Below are 20,294 nucleotides of genomic sequence, written 5' to 3'. Positions count from 1 at the left end.
AAGTTCATTCACAATGGTGTGCAACCACCACCTCTACTAGTTTCAGAACATCTCACCATCATCTCCAGAGAAAATCCCAGACCCGTTAAGAGCTTCCTTCTCCCTCCAGCTCCTGGCAACTACCAGTCCATTTTCTGTCTCTATGTGTTTACCTATTATGAAGTTTTCATTATAATTCATATAAATGGAATCATATAATGTGTGGCCTTTTGTGTCTGGCTTCTTTGCTTTAGCATAATATTTTCAAGGTTGATCTCCACTATGGCATATGTCTGTACTTCATTTCTTTTTATGGATGAAGAAGATTCCATTGTATGGATAGACTGCATTTTGTTTATCCTTCACTAGCTTATAAACAGGAGGTTTCTACCTTTTGGCTGTTGTGACTAGTGCTGTTATGAGCATTCATGTGCAACCATTTCTGAGTCTCTGATTGCAGTTCTTTTGGGTCTCTACCTGGGGTAGAATTGTGGGTCACACAGTACCTGGCTCAGTTTTTGCATAATCTTCTGCATGATCTGTCCTTTGTTCCTCTGGGTCACAGGGCTCTTAGCCCTGCTCACATCTAGAAGCTTATTGCCTGTCCAGGGCTGGTGTAGAGAGTTTTCTTTTGCTTTTGAATGTGGACATATATTTAAAAATATTTACTTATGCTTTCTTGATCATTCCTGTATATTTGGAAAAGAGTGTCATATTGCCTGGAAAGTCCTTTGACCTGAGCTCATTTGAATCTGACCCATGTTAGGGTGGGATTTTGCCATACACACCTCGAGCCACCTATGCTGACGTTCACATTGTGCATTTACAGATTTGGATGTTGGTTCAGAGAAAATGGATGTACCTGGAAAACATTTTCATTGGTGGAGATATCAGATCACAACTTCCAGATGAGGCAAAGAAGTTTGACAACATCGATAAAATATTTAAAAGGGCAAGTGACTGACTTCTATTTTATTTTTAGTCATGAGAGGACAGTGATTTGAGACCCATTTACTTACATATTTGCATGTGGTATTCTGTCTACTTTTCCTTCTGAATTTTTTCTATCATTATATATGACCTTAATGGGTTCACTAAAAATTTCTGTTTGAGCTTTAGCTGCTGACATATAGTACTTTTTAATAAAATATCTTTTTATGACAAAAGTAATACTACTTTTTCAAAAAAATTGGGAAATGTAGAAAAGATGTATCTTCCTTAGTTCTATCACCTTAATGTGGCCACTTTAATCTGTCAGATATTTCTTTCATCTTTTCTCTATGTGTGTAGGTAATATGTTTATTATAATGGTATTTTTAATAACTTTATATCTTATAATTTTCTTTTAATATTATGAGAAATGTATTTCATATTATGAAACCATCTCAGAAAATATTTGAATGCCCTTACGTGATGTTTCAGTGAGTGGTTTGACACGAGTTTAGTTGATTATTATAATCTAGTAACTGGCCATCTTGTTTGAAATGTAATTCTTTGATGTCATAAGTAATTTTCAGGTTTGTACCTAATGCCTCTCCATATTTAGGGTGAATATCTTATGAGAGATTGTTAGGAAGTAAATTGCCCATGAAAGATTATGCTCATTTTATAGTCCTTTCCAGAATGGATTGTACCAGTCATCACTTTTGCTACTAATTACTGGGGTGAGGATTTTAACCCAGCCCATCTGACCTCAAAGATGGGGCCCTTTGCTACTAGGGAGGCTGTTGTATTTTTTCAAGTACAGGTGGCTGATTCACATTTGGGTCTCCTTTATCTGTTAAAGTTAATTATTTTTCCTTTCCATTTGCATAAGTTTTTAAGAAGAAAACTGAAAAAAAAAACACTATACAACAAATATCTATTCATTAAAAAAGGTTGTAGAAATTATAAAAAGGCAAAAAAGAAAAAACACCTGCAACTCCACACCCAGGATAAACATCTGAACAGTTCAATATTCATCTTCCTAGAATTTGTTTATTGCTATGTAAACATATAAACAGATTGATAGGCATATAAGCATTATACAAAAATAAGATCATTAAAAATCTTGTATGGTTGGTCATTTAAAATTTAACATCTTTGACATATATTTCAATAAGTAAAACATCTAAATTATCCCTTAGAGCAAATGGTTGACCTAATCCCCTCTTATTGGACATTTAGGCTGTTTCCTTTCCTTTCCTTTTCTTTTTTTTTTTCTGCATTATAAAAAATGCTACCTGAAACTCACAGACTCCAAGAAGGGACTAGGGGTTAGCAAAGGGGAGGCAGTGGGGAGGGAGGGAGAAGGGGATTAAGGGGCATTATGATTAGCACACCTAATGCAGGGTGGTCACAAGCAAGGCAGTATAGCACAGAGAAGACAAGTAGTGACTCTATAGCATTTTGCTACAGTGATGGACAGTGACTGCAGTGGGGTGTTGGGGGGGGACTTGATAATATGGGTGAATGTAATAATCACAATGTAGTTCATGTGAAACCATTATAAGATTATATATCAATGATACCTTAATTAAAAAAAGGAAAATTCAATGAGAAAAAAAAAGGAATGCTGTCTGAATATTCTGGAACATACTAACTGCTCCAAGTACAATTGCTGGCTTCATCCATTCAGCAAATGCTGATTGAGGGCCTACTATGTGCAGCACTGTTGGAGGGTCGTTGGGCATGCCAGTGAGCACAGGAGGAAAAAACCCGACCCCAGGCAGCTACCTTCTAGTGGGAAGATGGAAAAAATAAACACTGGAAAGAAGTAAATTCTATATAGTACATTAGAATGTGCTAAGGACATGCTTATGTAAGTATTTCACAACTTTTGCCAAATTGGCCTCCCAAAAGGCTGTGGTCTGGGTGTTTGTTGATTTTGTTCTCCGTAGTGCCTGGGGCCCTGGCAGATGCCCCTGTGGGACTGGAGCAGTGTTTCCACTTCCCTGGCTTGACCGCTCTCCTTTTGGCCTCGTGCAGATCATGGGTGAAGCCTTAAAAGACCCCGTGATCAAGAGATGCTGCCAGGCCCCAAACCGTCTTCCCGACTTACAGCATATCAGTGAGGGCCTCGAGAAATGCCAGAAGGGCTTAAACGACTACTTAGACTCCAAGAGGAACACTTTCCCCAGGTTCTTCTTCATCTCTGATGACGAGCTGCTCAGCATCCTGGGGAGCAGCGACCCCCTCTGTGTCCAGGAGCACATGATCAAGGTGGGCCCCCAGGTCTCATTGCAGAGTCTGTAAGTCCTGTAGCTGCGGTGCGTGTTTCCCCAGTTCTCTATGCAATTTGGTTCAGCCCAGATGTTTAAGATGGTGCAGTGCTATTGAGGGTTTTATTTAAAGCATGAATCTGATGAAATCCACTGTAGTCTGAAATTACACCAGCACTTAGCTGCCATTTGTTGCTCTTTTCCACAGTCCAAAAACAACTTCTTGGGGGAGAAACTAAAATAATAAACAAATACACAAAGACTAATATGATAAGCAGAAACAATACAGGATAGTGCTTTAGTGCATGGACTGTAGAGCCAGATTGTCTGGATTCAAATCCTCGCGCTGCACAGATTTGCTGTATGACCTTTGTCAACTTACTTAACCTCTCTGGGAATTGGTTTCCTCATCTGTAAATGATAACTCCAGTAGTTACCTGTTTCAGTGGAGGTGTTATAAAGATTAAATGAGTTAATACTTGTAAAGTACTTAGAGCAATGCCTGCCTTACAAAGTTCACTAAATAACCTTATCCACCACCAAGAATTGGTATTTGTTACTATCTAGTCATATTTGCTTTGTTTCTTTTTTTGTAGAATAAAGTTGTGGAGAGAAAGTCAACATCTCTCTGTCCCCTCTCCCCATTCAGAACTCTTCCACTTTCAAGAGGCAGCCACTATCATGAGTTTGTTGTGATTCCTTCCAGCCCATGTTTTCATATTTTTATATAAACATATGTGTACCCATGAGCGATAGTAAATGGCAGGAAACACAACAGACAAAATTGTCTCTTGTGATAGAGGACCAGAGCATGGACAGAAATAATGGTCAGCTAATCAAATTCCTATAGTATCAGCCTAGAGCAGGGTGTCTGAGCCATGGCCCTACTGATGTTTCGGGCCAGGTAATTCTCCGTTGTCTGCGTGCGTGCGTATGTGCGTCGTGGGTGGGGGTGGGTGCCCTCCTTGCATCGCAGGATGTGTGGCAGCGTCCTTGGCCGCTACCCACTAGCTGCCAGGAGCAGCCCTCTCCAGTTATGACAACAACCAAATATGTCTCCAGACACTGCCCAGTGCCTGGGGGCAAAATCATTTGTGGTTTTGAACCAGCATTGTAGAGTAATCTGTTGTTCCAAATGAACAAAGCGCCAAGGATCAAATGCTTAACTCCATACTTTCCCTTTCATCAATGCTGATTTCCTCCTTAAAGTCAGATTCCTATTTTTGATGCCACATGTTCCTTTCTCAAAGGGAGGCTTGTATTCTGGCCAAGGATCAAGTACTTAACTCCATACTTCCCCTTTCATCAGTGCTGATTTCCTCCTTAAAGTCAGATTCCTATTTTTGATGCCATGTGTTTCTTTCTCAAAGGGAGGCTTGTATCCTGTTTCCACTTTAATAAATGGATATCTTACTTTTACAGAAAACTGTGTTGTCAGAGGTACTTCATTTACTGGCAGCCCCTTTTGCAAACCTTTGACTTTATTCTCCAAAGCCTGTTGCCTTGTCCTCTTCCCCCTAATTTGCAGAGTTCCTTGTCTTATATATTGGACCCTAAAGACTGATTTTCCTAAATATCATTCTGGTTAACAACGAGAATAGTCAACCAAGACCAAATGTTGAATGGGCCTATGTTTTGTGAGTATTTCATCCCATCCTTCCAACCTCATCTTGTAAGCACCATAAATTATGTTTATTCCAGGCTGGGAGAGGAGAAGCAGCTTGCCCAAAGTCACCTAGTTGGGCAGTGGGGGATTCAACCACGGGTACCCTAACCCCCAGCCCTCAGGTGTTCATCACCAGCATACCCTGTTGCTCCTGTGTCCAGCCAATCTGTGTGCCCAGACACCTCGCTGTACCAGCATGTACACTAGAGTCTCAGGGGTGGGAAGGCAGGCTGTCTGCTTTTTTTTTTTTTTATTAAATCCTCCAGATACCTTTGCACAGTGCAGAATAAACTAAAGTACCCAATGTACATTCGTAGGGATGTGTGATGGAGCACGGTGGGCTATTCTTTGGTTCTAGAACTCGGGAAGCATTACAGGTGGTTTATCCTGCTGTGTTGCAGATGTATGACAACATAGCTTTGCTGAGGTTTAATGACGGAGACAGTGGAGAAAAACTAGTGTCTGCCATGATCTCAGCAGAAGGTGAGGTCATGGAGTTCCGGACAATCATACGGGCCGAGGGGCGTGTGGAGGACTGGATGACGGCAGTTTTGAATGAAATGCGTAGAACTAACCGGCTGATTACCAAAGAGGCTATTTTCAGATACTGTGAAGACAGAAGCAGGTAACATTGAAAATGTGAACATGTGGTTCTTAACATATGAACAACATTCATAATAGATTAGTTTTAAGGGTTTGGAGATCAATGGACATTCCAAATGAGGTTTTCCTTCCTTACAGTAGCTAAATTAGCTGTTATTTTATCTATCTTTAAAGGATCACCTAGTTCAGTACTTCTCAAAGCATGGTGGCATCTGGACCATCAGCACTAGAGCCCCTGGGAGCTTGTTAAAAATTCCTGGGCCCCACTTCAAACCTGCTCCATTAAAAAATGGGAGTGGGGCCCAGGGATCTGTATTTTTTATACCTACCCTGTGCAGGGAACTCTGAACACATTCAATCATGAGACCCACTGACCTAGTGACACAACAGAAACCAGGTGTTCAGTAGGGTTAATCTGTGTATGGGTAAATGAGTAAAATCATTTCTAAAATATTTAGTGAATTTCAGTCACTCCTTGACATCTGTGGCCCTAAGAAGCTGTCAGACACCAAGCTGAGCCATGTCAGTTCCTTGTTGCTAAGAGGACTGACTTTAATGTGTGGCTGATCTCAAAGTACATAAAGCATCTTGGATAACCTGTTCTATTAGATTTAGGCAGGATTCCTAGGAAAGTTGTAGTGTATTTGACACAGCTCTTACACAGACATAGAGTCTTTATTATCAAAGAGAATTGTCCTCAAATAAAAAAATTAAAAAAAAAAAAGAATTGTCCTCTTGATTTGATATACTACTTTCTTGACTTTTATAAACTGAAAACATTTAAATATATTATTAGAAAATAGCATAATACTTGTATGATTATAATCCTTCTATTTCTTAGATATTATAAAAATTGGTTTACACCTTTAAGTAATCAGGTAGATGTAGATATATTCAATGCTGTGCAGGCAGTCTGGCTTTCTGGAAGAAAAAAAAAAGCTTTGTTTTAGAGCATTTGCCCATTTTCATGGTGTGAATATTCCCACAATGTCTGATTTCAAAGCTAAATGGAATAATGGCAAGTGGCTCAACAATCAGGTTCCAGAATTCTTGAGTATGTGACAGTTAGCTCTTCAAGAGCTGATTGAAGGTGGCTCCAAACATTATTGGCTATATTCACTGATTTAACTAATATTTATTGGACTCCTTCTCTCGGCTAATCACTGTGCTAGATCTATTTCAAAACCAAGCTAGACAAACCACTGACCTCCAGAAGTCATGACCACTGAGTATTTTAAGGTCTCTTTAAGTGCTCCCAAGTCAGATGGATTTTATATCTGTACCAGTTAGTTCTGTTTGCACCCTCAGCACCACTTTGCCAGGGCATAGCTACATGTGACAGTGCATGATTGGGGGAAACAGGTCAGGGAAAGCAATTTGATTAATTGAGAAACGTCCATGTCTTTCCTCACCCAAATGCCACCCCCACCTTACTTAGTACATGAACTTGTTGTCTCTAACAAAGCACGTGAGTAGTTGAAATGAGAATACTAACTTATTTGGGCAGACACTTTTGGCATCACTGTGAAGATAAGCCAGGTGTGTGGGGCCCCAGAAAGCACCTGATATCCTGGGATTTGCCAGATACCATTGTGTTTATTTTAGCTCTGTCCTGAGCCACTTTGTTTCCTCCAGTCGTGTTGCTTACAACCTCTCCTGCTTTCTGATTCCCTGGTTTTGCCGTCTTAAAAGGCCCATCTTTGTTTATCATTTCAGTGCCATTCTCTGATAAAGCACCTTCATCACCTTTGTTATATTTCTTTTTTTGAGTAGAGATCATAACTATAAATGTTATTTATGTTTTGGATGCCCTACACAATTTTAAAACAAGATGGTAAAGTCTAATACTTCTTTTTACTGTTTTAAGTATTCTTTTAAGTATATGTTGCCCTCAGGTTCAATAATTTGCTGAAGAACTGAGTTATAGTCATGTTACAGTTTACTAAAGCAGAAGGATACAGATCAAGATGTCATCAAGTTGATGACTAGTAACTCACAGTAACTTTTCCTGGGTTAAAACTTACAACTCTGGATCCATTACTGTTTAAGTATGATTTAGAAAATCCTTTGCCCTAAATGTATTTCAGGGCACTTACCAGCTTTGTAAATTAGTATTTCTGTAGAGGAAACCCAACATATGTGAAGAGGAGAGACTTCATTAGTCATCAAGGATGTGAAAATTAATGCAGAATGATACATTGTTTTTTCACTTTTCAGTTTGACAAAAAAAAAATCAAAAGAATGATAAAATGTGGTTCTGGAGAGGGTGGGGCGAGAAGGGCAGCATGATGCATTGCTGGTGGGAAATGGATTGCTATGACCTCTATAAGTAATTTGACCATTTCTATTAAAGTAAACTACTAAAAAGGGGCATAGTACTTTTGCCTGCTGATCGTGCTTTTGGGATTCCATTCTAGAACACTAGAAGGAGCTCTGACTCAGTAGGGTATCTGTAAGGCAGGGTTTCTCAACCTCAGCACTATGACGTCCGGGGCTGGATCATTCTTAGATGTGGGAGCCTCCTGTGCACTACAGGGTGGTTACCGTCACCCCAGGCCTCTACCGTCTACTAGATGCCAGCAACATCCTTTCTAACAGCCAAAAATGTCTCCAGATATTGCCAGGTGATGTAGAAGGATGTTTATTGCAGTATTCTTTTTATTGGCACAAGAACTGGAAGACAGACATCAAGAAGGTAATGTTTGGGTAAGCTGCAGTACTTTTATGCTCTGAAATATGCAGCTTTGACAAAGACTAGATTTGACCTATACCATTGGCCTACAGGCCTGTCCATTAGAATGATTAAATGATTAAATGATTAAGTAGTTATTAATTATTAAGCAAGGTGCAGAGTAACTTGTATTGCATGATGCTGTTTTTGGAGAAACTCCAAATACCCTTCTCCCCATATGTGTGTTTGCAACTTGGAAAGGGTTGGTGTGAGAATTGAAAAGAGAAGCAAGTGACACTCAGGAAGCTATAGGAAGGAAACATGGGCAGTGTGGTTAGAGATTAACTTTTTGTTGGAATTTAAAAATATTTAAAAATTCTTACAATATACCCATAATTTGAGTAATTTTGGAAATCTGTAAGGGCATATTTTAAAAGTGATCTGGCATCTGGCTACCTAGTCACATGCCTATAACTTTCTCATGTATGTGTTTTCTGCCATTTCCCCATCCAGCCAGTTTTATTGCCATTTGCTTACCTAACTTAGCCTTCCCTATTCTACATCAAATAGAAAAATTCTTTATGGAACTGTTCTCAGTACCAGTCCTTAGGAAAACCTCACAAAGGTGTTATTTTCCTTTAGAGTTGACTGGATGCTCCTGTACCAAGGGATGGTGGTGCTGGCCGCCAGCCAGGTGTGGTGGACCTGGGAGGTGGAAGATGTCTTCCACAAGGTGCAGGCAGGGGAGAAGCAGGCCATGAAGAACTATGGCAGAAAAATGCACCGGCAGATTGACGAGCTGGTCACGCGGATCAGCACATCCCTAAGCAGAAATGACCGAAAGAAATACAACACCGTTCTCATCATCGACGTGCATGCCAGGGATATAGTCGATTCTTTCATAAGAGGCAGGTGAGGACTTTCCCAGGCCACTGGTGTTTCCAGACTGTCCTTCATCATCTGTTGGTCCCTCACCCCTGCAGCTTGGAACGGGTTGGTGTGACACTCCGGAAGCTGTAGGAAGGAAACACAGGTGGGGTGGTTAGAGATGAACTTTTCTGTTGGAATTTTAAAATATTCTCCTGCTTCCTCCTCTTCTGCCACATATTTCTCCCTCTCACCACCTCCCATCTCTCACTTTCTAGCATTCTCGAGGCCTGGGAGTTTGAATGGGAAAGTCAGCTGCGGTTTTACTGGGACCGAGAACCAGACGAGCTGAACATCCGTCAGTGCACAGGGACCTTCGGCTATGGCTATGAGTACATGGGTCTGAATGGAAGGCTGGTCATCACACCCCTCACAGACCGGATTTACCTGACTCTCACTCAGGTGAGGGGCAACCTGGCTCTTGTAATTACTTATCATTTACCTGTGTTTTTCCCTGGTAATTGTGATAGTGCACTGGTTTGATCAGTGTGCACCCCCTCAACTTTCACAACTACTTGGAACCTCAGAATGTGACCGTATTTAGAAATAGAGTCTTTGCAGATTTAATTAGTTAAGGATTGAGTGAGAACATCCTGGACTAGGGCCCTAAATCCAATGCCCAGTGTCCTTGTAGGCAGAGGAGAAGACACAGGGAGGCAGAGATTGAGTGATGTGGCCACAAACCAGGAAGTGCTTGGAGCCACCGGAAGCAAAGAAAGATCCTTCCTAAGTCTTTGGAGGCATCACGGCCCTGCCAACACCTTGGTTTTAGACTTCTAGCTTCCAGACTGTGAGAGAATGCATTTCTGTTGTCTTAAGCCCCCTAGTTTGTGGTAATTTGTTAGGACAGTCCCTAACTAAAGCCGACAGTAAGGGATATCGTCCTTTAAAAATCTATAAAGGAGTTTCAACTTGCAATATGACTTGATTGCCATCTTCTGGGACTGGGCTGTTGCAAGTTCAGGTGGCTCTTAACCACCCTCAGGTTCAATAATTTGCTGAAGAACTGAGTTATAGTCATGTTACAGTTTACTACAGCAGAAGGATACAGATCAAAATCAGCAGCATGAGGAGGCTAAGGGGCCCAGGGGGAGAAGGAGTGAGGAGGCTATGGGCCCAGGGAGAGCAGGTGTGATGCTTCAGTCTCCTCTCCCAGTGTGGCTGTGCTGACAGCATTATTTCTCCCAGCAGCGGTGTGTGGCAGCATGCATGAAGTATTGCCCCTCCAGGAAGTTCATCTGAACCTTGGTGTCCACTGTTTTAACTGGGGGCTAGTCATGGAGACATGACTGACTGTTGGTGTGGTTGTCCTTAGTCTCCAGCCCCCCAGAAATCAAGCTGATACCATGTGGTATAAGGTCTCCTACCATAAATCACACTGTTAGACTGTCTTGCATGGCCCAAGGTCCCCAGACACACAAGGACATTGTCCTCAGTCGGGATAGTTCAAGGGCTTAGAGACCAACTCTCAGAATCTGGAGACAAAGGGCCAAACATTTCTTTGGGCAAGGTTAATCCTTTTCTGCACAGATGTACATGTGTGTATGAACCTCAGTTCTGAAACTACTGGGACATTGTTCTCAGGGCAGGCACAGAGAACAGTGTGCTGCTTAGTCCTTGGTACGCTGTTCCCTATATAATTTGGGGAAGGGGTCAGTAGAGGTCACTGGAAAAACACAGAAAAGAAATGTTAAAAATAGTGACTATCAGGAAAGGTGAATGTCAACTTGTCCTTTGGCATATATATATATATATATATATATATATATATATATATATATAATATAAACATTGTATATAAATTTATATATTTATATATAATATATACACATATTTATATTCTGCATATATTGTCATAGTGCTTTGAGGAACAACACATGCTTCCTTATATGAATCAGATAACATGTATTTTGCATTTGGCTTATAACAGGCACTGTCCATGTATCTGGGTGGGGCCCTTGTTGGCCCAGCAGGTACTGGCAAAACCGAGACCACCAAGGACCTGGCCAAAGCCTTGGGCTTGCTCTGCATTGTAACCAACTGTGGTGAAGGCATGGATTACAAAGTAAGGCCTCAGTGTCACTTCTGGTGCTATCTTATTAGGCAGGGAGCGTAAAGTGGGACATTTCTGCAGGAAAGGCAATTGATTTCATACTCTTCCATGAAGTGACAGGGGAACTGCTGAGAATATAGTAGAAAACTTTTTTCCCCCAACAGTCTCAGAACTTACATGTGTCTGCTTTGTTAGCAGCATATACAGAAAGAGTCTCAAACTTCAATGTCCACCAGTCAGGTAGATAATATAAATGACAAAGCAGCAGGTGGAGATACAATAGAGAGTGGTGGGGATGTGGTCAACAGGAGCACAATGCGTCATCGAAAGGGGAGCCACTGTTCAGCTTTGTTGAACTGTTGCTACTTGGGAAAGTGGACACCAGTGTTGTTAGATTTTCCAATATCTTAAGAGAAGCCAGAATCTGGAGTTTTACACTAAAATCCTTAATTTGTAAAATTCTGTAAGTGGGAGCTAGCCCATGAGGAGCCTTAGAAGTCCTGCCAGAAAGATCCATTAGCGGGGTGGGGTGGCTGGTCAGCCACTTCTCTGCTAATTCAAGGAACATTGTTTGCTTTAATTTAGATAATGTATCCATAAATGTTTTACTTAAAATTTTGAAGATGAAAATTGCCTTTGTCCTGACATTTCTTTCATTCTAGGCCATTGGGAAGATCTTCTCGGGCCTTGCCCAGTGTGGGGCTTGGGGCTGTTTTGATGAGTTTAATCGAATTGATGCCTCTGTGCTCTCAGTTACCTCATCCCAGATTCAGACCATCCGAAATGCTCTGATTCATCAGTTAGCCACATTCCAGGTGAGAATAAGTGTGAGGCCTGCCTGCATCATGTCCCCAGGAGGGAGACTTTGCCATATTAATTTGGAAACGTCAGATGGTAGACAGCCATGTTTCCAGACCAGCCTCTGCATAGATGAAGATTTGTCGTATTTTTGTCTTCAAATCAAGATGATCAGGTTTCCCCAAATTAGCAGCATCTTTGATAATTAAGGACTGTAATGTTTTAAGAACTTCAAACTATTCCAGACATGTAACTAGTAGTTACAGATGGGTAGGGCAGTGTTCTCACTTGAGGGATGTGCAGGGCACCCTTAAAGGGGAAAAAACAACAAAAACTCTTGGTGACCTCCCAAGTTTGAGGGGAAAAAAATGACCTCAAAGATTAATGTTTCATTCAATCAAAATGTCTTTCAAGAGAAATTATCACACAAACAAGAAATTTTGCCCTCATATCTGATAAAGTTAGGGCATTAAAATGAACAAAATTTTTAAGGTTGTTATCAAAATGAAAAGTCAAATTAAAAAACTTTTTGAGGCTTCACCAATCTCTCCCCATCCAAAGATACATCTGCAGACTCGAGCTTGAGGCATCTATGTTAAATTACATCAGATTGAGCTGGATCAGAATGTGGAGAAACACTATCTCATTATGTAAGTCAGGTAGCCCAGGATGGTTCTCCAACAACAGGGACCAGAGTGACTGGGCCTTTTCTCTGTGCCAGGGCGCCCTGTGTTCCCAGCATGCTCCACTGCTCTTTCTGCTGCTGTCTTTGCCCCTGTGTGCCCTGCCCTCTGGCCACCTCACACCTCTCGCTCTGCAGACACACCATGCCCTGTGACACGAATGCATCCCTGTGGCCTGGAAACTATAAATCCTCTAGGGCCCTACAGAGTCTCTTTGGGAAACCCAGGACCCAAATTTGACTTGGGCTCACGATTCACTTGTGGGCACCTCCGAGGCCCAAGGAAAGAAATGAAATAGTAAAATCTTAGTAGGAAGAAAAGTTGAGACAGTTGAAACTCAACTGTAGGCTGAAGAGACTCAAAATACAGAGATTTCTGCAGTTTGTTGGTACCCGGGGCACCTGGAGGGAAAGGTGGCTTTCTCAAAGGATGCTGAAGTAGGATTCTGAGCAAAGGATTGACTCAATAAATCCAGGCACCCAGGGCACGGGGTGGAGATGCAGGGGAAGGAGGGACGATAACTAACATGAGTGAAAATTCACTCTGTGTGAAGCGTCAGGCTGGGCACTATCAGATCAGAGTTTGGGTGTCGGCTGAAGCTTGCCACCCAGCACACTCAGGCCATAAGCATGAAGACTCTACATTTAACACCCAGGAACAGGAAGGAGTCAGATGGTGGTGTCTGCCTCATACCCCTGAAAACAAACTGCATGCCACTCACCCAGGCCTCCTGCCCCAGTGGTAGGCTGGCAGGCAGCGTAGCCCCATTCTTTCCTTCTGTTTTCTAGTTTGAAGGGCAGGAGATCTCCCTGGACCCGAGAATGGGCATCTTCATCACCATGAACCCCGGCTACGCAGGCCGCACGGAGCTGCCTGAGTCGGTGAAGGCACTCTTCAGGCCCGTGGTGGTGATTGTGCCTGACCTGCAGCAGATCTGTGAGATCATGCTCTTCTCTGAGGGCTTTCTCTGGGCCAAGGTGAGGCCCAGCCATGGGCCCCAGACCTCCATCTCTGGGCTGTTTCCAGGCTCGGGATTTGGGAAGTTTTGATTCTGTGTGGCTTAAAATTTTTTTTCCTCTTTGTCTCTCTCCTCCTTCCCTCTCTTTAAAATTCTAACTTTCAGTTTGGAATAGTTTGACCCACAACAAGTGGCAACAGTAGTACAGAGAGTTAGTTACATGTGCCCATCACCCAGCTTCCCCCAGTGCTGACCCCTTACACTCCCACAGCAGGTTGGCAAAACAGGAAGCTGACATGGGCACAGTGCTGTTTTACCCAAGCGTAGACTTTATTTGGATTCCAGCGGGTTTCATGTCCTCGGTGCATCTCTCTGGAGTGTATAGTTCTAGGACATTCCATGACATGAAATGTGTAGCCAGTGCCACAATCAGGATACAGAACGTCCCATCACCACAAAGACACTCCCTTGTGTTACCATGTAATAGCCACACCCCTACCCTAACTTGTGGCTACCACCAGTCATTCTCTTTCACTATAACTGGTCATTTCCGGAATGTTTTACACACAGAATCATGCAGTATGTAACTCGCTGAGATGGGCTTCTCCCATTTGTTCTCATAACCTTGAGAACATGTGGCTTTAAAAACAAACACACACTTATACATATATCTCCTTTATCATTTTTTAAAAGATATATTAAAAAGTATGCACATACATTTTATTCAGAAGGTTCTGGGAAAGGTACAAAATAGTATATACTTATAACATAGAGGGTTGTTAGGTTGCTTTTCTGCCATTTTTTTTGAAGGCTCTTACTGCCTATTATGTTTGGATTTTCATCTAAAGTGGTGAGATTGCTGGTTCTTAGTTTTCATGAACAAAATCCCGATGCGATTGTTAGGGGCCAGCAGGCTTTGAATCCTTGATGTAGACTAAGTGGTGGCTGACACATCCTCAGAAACGGGTGCAGAAGAAGCTTTAATAATACCTTGAGGTCACAATAAACAGGAAGCATATTTTTGAAGTGTGACCACTATGATTTAAAAAGTTGGATGGCTTCTAGTCATTAAATTAAGGCACTTTATGATTTTCCCCAGATTTCAAGGAGAGCCATCAAATTTTGATAAAGCTGATGTTTCTTTAAATCAGCCCCTAATTCTTCATAGTTAAAAACAAAGGAGCCATCCTGATATTTCTGTTAGAGGCAAAGTTCCCTTGTTTATAGAGCAACTTCATCGGAGCACCTTTTCCTTGTAAGATGATGTTATGTTGCTTTCAGGTCATCTTCTTTCTTTCTTTTTCATTATCTTTCATGACAATAGACTCTGGCCAAAAAGATGACTGTTCTGTATAAGCTGGCCCAGGAGCAGCTCTCCAAGCAGCATCATTATGATTTTGGACTCAGAGCCCTGAAATCAGTGTTGGTGATGGCTGGGGAGCTGAAGAGAGGTTCTTCCGACCTCAGAGAGGTGGGGGCCAACATGCTAATGGTTTCTGGGTGCTCACCCAGGGCACATGTGTTGAATAAACACTGAGATGGAGATGGTGGGGCACAGTAATTTCATCTGGTTGTCTGACCTTAATTTGGACTTGTACCCATTGTACGGTTTCCTTCTAATTTGACTTATTACCATAAGGCCAAGTACAGTGTCTTCATGGTATCACCGTTTATGATGCCTCAGTGTTAATAATCCATAATTGCAGGATGGTGGGCTGGAGCAGTAGGAATATACTCATTTCTTGAGAAAGCATGAACATGAGCTGTTTTTCCCTCTTTTTGCAACAGCAGTGAGCACAGTGGTCATGTTTCTTTTATAGCAGACTTACTCCAAAGCAGCGTCCAGTCAGGGCTGCTCTGTGGGCAGCAGGCTCACAGGTTTCTCTAAAACCATGCTTGCAATGATCTATGTTTTATATTTTATTTAATTTTATTTTTCATAAGAGGGTTTCTAGACTAGCCCCTGGGTCTTTTGGAAATACCTTTGAGGGTGTCTACGTTTCGTTCCATCCAGGACGTAGTGCTAATGAGGGCCCTCCGAGACATGAATCTGCCCAAATTCGTGTTTGAAGACGTCCCTCTTTTCCTCGGTTTGATTTCCGATCTGTTTCCTGGGCTAGACTGCCCTCGAGTTCACTACCCTGATTTCAATGATGCTGTTGAACAAGTGCTCAAGGAGAGTGGCTACGTGGTCTTGCCAGTCCAGGTAAGTGGGTGCTGGAAATGAGAGTTCACAGATTTCGTCTGGGTCCTTTTTATTTTTTTTCACTTTGTAAAAAATTGTGCTAAGGGAGACATAGCATAAAATTGATTATCTTAACCATTTTTCCCAGATTTTTTCCTTTGTGGAAAAAAAGTATGCATAACAAAAATTTCCAGCAAATCCATTTTTAGTACAGTTCAGTAGTGTTAAGCACATTGATATTGTTTTGAAATAGAGCTCCAGAACTTCTCCGTCTTGCAAAACAGAAACTGTCCCCACCCGCCACCCAATTAAACACTAACTCCCTGTTCCCCTCACCCAGCTCTGAGCCCCCACCTTCCACTTTGTATCTCTATGAATGTGACTCCTCTAGGTTCCTTTCCTGAGTGGGATCATACAGGTTTATCCCTTTGTGTCTGACTTATTTCACTTATCATAAGTCCTCAGCATCCATCCATGTTGTGGCATGTGTCAAATTTCCTTCTTTTTAAGGCTGAGTAATATTCCATTGTATGTACAGACCACCCTCCAATTGTTTTTTGCCATAATGTGATAACTGAAATATTTGTTTTGGGGCCCAACCACCTAATGTTCTCTCCCCACCCCACCCTCTCCACCCAACTGCCACCAAGAGTCACACTTACAAAAAAAAATTAATTTTGACATTACTGGTAGGGTTTTGATCATCTGAAGTCTGTAAGGTTGTCTAGGTTGTCATTAAGCCATAAATTATTCCCAAGTGTTCTGCTGAGGGTATAAATGCCCAAAGCTGTAGGACCAGGAGGCCTGCCTCTGGTTGGGCCACCTCGGGGCTTCAGGCTCCCAGGACCCTTCAGGCCAGGCAACAGGGACTGGCCACAGAAGAGAGCTCTCTGCACCTTTCCTGGCCCTGATGTTTTCCTCTGGAGGTGGTTATTTGAAAAGATGTCTTTTCCAGGGGGAATGTAAAATGGCATAGCCACATTGAAAACAGTCTACTCTTCTTCAAAGTGTAAAACATAGAACTCCCAGATAAGCCAGCAATTCCATTCCTATATATATATCTACCCAAGAGAAGTGAGAACAGGAGTCCACACAGACATGTGTACACACATGCTCTTAGCAGCATTATTCATAAGAGCCAAAAGGTGGAAACAATGCAAATGTCCATCAACGGATGAATAAACAAAATGTAGTCCATCCACTCATGGAAGGTTATTCCACCACGAAAAGGAATGAAGTGCTGACACCTGCTGCAACATGGACGGACCTTGGAAACATGCTGAGTGAAAGATGCCACGGCCACATACTGTATGATTCTATTATATGTGGAGGATGGGCAAATCTATAGAGGCAGAAAGTACATTTGTGGCTGCCAGGGGCTGGGAAAGGGGCTTAGAAGAGATGAGTAATTAGCATAGGGTTTTTGGTGGGGTGATGAAAATGCTCTAAAATTTAATGTGGTAATGGCTTTACAACCATTTGGACATACTAAGACCCACTGGATGTACAATATAAATGGGCAAATTGCATGGTATATGCATTATAGCTCAATAAAGCTGTTTTTAAAAAAACGTGTTTTAACTCAGCGGCCAATGTTTGTCCCACAGGTGGATAAAGTGGTTCAGATGTTCGAGACCATGTTAACCCGCCATACAACAATGGTGGTGGGGCCCACAGGAGGGGGCAAGTCTGTGGTCATTAATGCTCTGTGTCAGGCCCAGACCAAGTGAGTATGACCTCCACAGGGATGGTCTGGTTCCTGGGCGGTTTCATGGGAAGGTTGGTGGCGGTATTACCTAGTCCCACTTGGCTTTCTGATTTCCTGGGAGGTTAAATTTGTCCTAAACACCCCCTTTAAACTCAGAGCATCTTTATGCATTTCACTGCTGACTTAGTTGACCTATTTTAGAAGGCAAAACTGTGACCCTTTTTGCATCAGACCATGAATAGGTTTATTTGTACAACAAGCATTTCACAAACTATAAGAATATTTTGAAAATTAACCTAACTCATATTTTCTTGGTGTTCAAATTGCTCCTTTAAAGTAAATCAGGACACCCAGCATTATGTGACACTGTTATGGTATCAAGAGTGGCCAAAGAGAGAATGTCACCTCCCCCGGTGCTTTCTCATTGGCAGCCCTGCAGGAGCAATGTTGTGTGAAGGAAAAAGCGATGTCATGTTCCTACCACAGAACATCACAGAGACCTGTAGGGAACTGAAATCCTTATACTGAATTGGGTTTTCTGACTTCTCATTTTCTCCTAAGCACTAACTAGATTCCAGAAAGATGTCAGTATTTGCTAATATTCCAGCAAAAATCTAAATTAAGTCTTATAATCTTTGTCACTTTACTATTTCTAGATATTCTATAAAATATAATGAGTAGGTGACTCACTTCTTTTTATGTTTCTTATTAGAAAACCAGTGGACAACAGTGGCTTACTGATTTTAAGTGGGTTGTGTCATAGCTATCCTATATTTTATTTTTTAAGTCATTCATTAATTATTAGTTCATTTATAGAATGATCGCATACATGTGTGTGTATATGTATGCCACTGTTGTTTTTATTTAGTTAGTTATGAACTATGGCTTATGTGAAGTTTAGTTTTCTGCAGATGAATTAATCCCATAGTGTTGCAGGAATCTGTAGGCATTATAGTGGGAATTGCCCTGCCTACATGATTTATAAAGTCAGCAATACAGACCAGATGTCCTGTAAGTTCTAGGGATTGAACATTAGTAGTCCAAAGGCTCATTACATTATCCTGACTGTTATCTCCTATACACTAATCATGAGATATATACACAAATATGTCATACATATGAATGTATAATATACATGAAAATGAAATGCACATGAAATTAGTTTTTCATTGTTCTCAGAAGGCAAAGCCATGCTTTCAGTTTGGACTTCACTTGTGTTTGGGTCACATTTTCAGTGAAATACAGTTACCTGGAGTTTAGTGTGAGCCATTAGCAGTGAGTAGGAAGCCTAGGGGAGAGTTTGTATGGGTGACATTTTACATTTTGGACTAGAGCCAGAACATCGAGTCCCCCACTTAGGCAGCCCAGATTGTCTTCCTAATGTGTTTTGTCTGTCTGGACCATGGCTGAAGCCTCTCCTTTGATTTAGGCTTGGGGTGATGACAAAGTTGTATATCCTGAACCCCAAAGCAGTGAGTGTCATAGAGCTGTATGGCATCCTGGACCCCACCACCCGAGACTGGTCGGATGGGGTGCTGTCGAACATCTTCAGGGAGATCAACAAGCCGACGGATAAGAAGGAGCAAAAGTGAGTACCTTTGGAAGCAGGACAGAGCCCTGGCTAGTTCACATTAGTCACCTAAGTATTTTGAGTGAACATGACAACATATAGTGTTGTGGTTTCGTGCTTGGATGCCAACAGACTTGGTGCCAGATGCTGATGGCTCTGCTTGCCAAGTGCCAGGCTCAGCTCAGTGCTCCTTATTCATCAGCCCCACCTCCTCAGCTGCCATTGCCCAGCTTACCATGGATGAAACTGAGACTTAGGGCTGCTAAGGACTTTGCCCCAGGCCAGGGATTGGAACCTGGGCTGTCTGACCCAAGCCCTCAAACACAGCCGCTACGCCCGTCGCCTCTATGGCAAGGTAAACCAAGGAAAGGCAGCATGGCATCGTGGAAAGTGCTAGAACCCCCTTCTGAGCCACACTTTCTCACCTGTAGATGTGCTTGGCATGATTGGCATCACCACGTGCTGTGGCTGGGGTCAGGTAAGGCCGAGAGTGCACATGCTGCTGGAACATCAGGGTGAAAAAGGTTTCCTGGTGTTAGCTGTTCCTGTGATCCTCTCAGGTACACTCAGGGATGATCCTGATTTTATGTTCTAGTCCAACCCCACTAATAAGAAAACCTTAAGTAATAAGAGTCTAAAATCTCACCTGGCGACTTTTGGAAGAACCTTGTTCTAGTGATTCTCCCCTAGTCTGATCAATCCGCTCAGTTGTCGTCTCCAATGAGTCAGTGAGGCAGACAGAGCAAGAGAGTACAGGTGGCAAAAAATCACCAACTGGTGAATCCGGCTGGAGGATCTGGTGGGAGGGCATATGGGGGTTCTTTGTATTACTGTATTCCTGTAACTTTATAAGTATGAAATTATTTAAAATTAAAAAGCTAAAAAGATACGAAATATCAGGAGGAAATAAACCAAAAGGTTAATGCTGCACAAACTTCAGCTGCTCACATCAGTGAGTTCCGTGGAAGCAGCAGCAAACCGCCGTTCCAGCCCCACAGAGTGGAGTCCATCCTCTGGAGACAGACGTTGCTGAGCCGTGATTCATTAGAGCCACGACACTGAAGTGTCACATAGCTTGAATACTGGAGGCCTTGGTGCCAAAATAGGCCTGCCACCAGGACAGGTGGTGTGTGAACCAGGGCTTGTAAGCGCAGATGCTCCCGGGGCCCAGCAGGCAGCATAAATGAGTGGGCCAAGTTACATGGTACATGAGCTTTCCCAGGGCTGCTGTCAGGTACTAACTGGGTGTTTTAAAACGACACAAATTTATTCTTTCACAGTTCTGAAGGCCAG

The 20,294-nt window shown here is 42.3% G+C and overlaps 1 protein-coding gene across 1 annotated transcript in view; it reads left to right on the top strand.

Moving 5' to 3' along the window:
• The window catches only part of DNAH10 (dynein axonemal heavy chain 10), a 129,667-nt gene that overhangs the window by 50,953 nt on the left and 58,420 nt on the right, over positions 1–20,294 (top strand). Inside the window, exons 28-39 of the mRNA XM_036921759.2 lie at positions 809–931; positions 2,947–3,180; positions 5,247–5,470; positions 8,762–9,031; positions 9,265–9,448; positions 10,977–11,111; positions 11,762–11,914; positions 13,369–13,557; positions 14,863–15,009; positions 15,553–15,744; positions 17,331–17,449; positions 18,861–19,019. Coding sequence (XP_036777654.2) covers positions 809–931; positions 2,947–3,180; positions 5,247–5,470; positions 8,762–9,031; positions 9,265–9,448; positions 10,977–11,111; positions 11,762–11,914; positions 13,369–13,557; positions 14,863–15,009; positions 15,553–15,744; positions 17,331–17,449; positions 18,861–19,019 — 2,129 coding nt within the window. The remainder of the gene's footprint in view (positions 1–808; positions 932–2,946; positions 3,181–5,246; positions 5,471–8,761; positions 9,032–9,264; positions 9,449–10,976; positions 11,112–11,761; positions 11,915–13,368; positions 13,558–14,862; positions 15,010–15,552; positions 15,745–17,330; positions 17,450–18,860; positions 19,020–20,294) is intronic.

This window comes from Manis pentadactyla, chromosome 14, assembly GCF_030020395.1.
Source record: "Manis pentadactyla isolate mManPen7 chromosome 14, mManPen7.hap1, whole genome shotgun sequence".
Taxonomy (NCBI): domain Eukaryota; kingdom Metazoa; phylum Chordata; class Mammalia; order Pholidota; family Manidae; genus Manis; species Manis pentadactyla.
The sequence above is the reverse complement of the archived record's forward strand: the minus strand, read 5'-3'. Positions and strand labels throughout refer to the sequence as shown.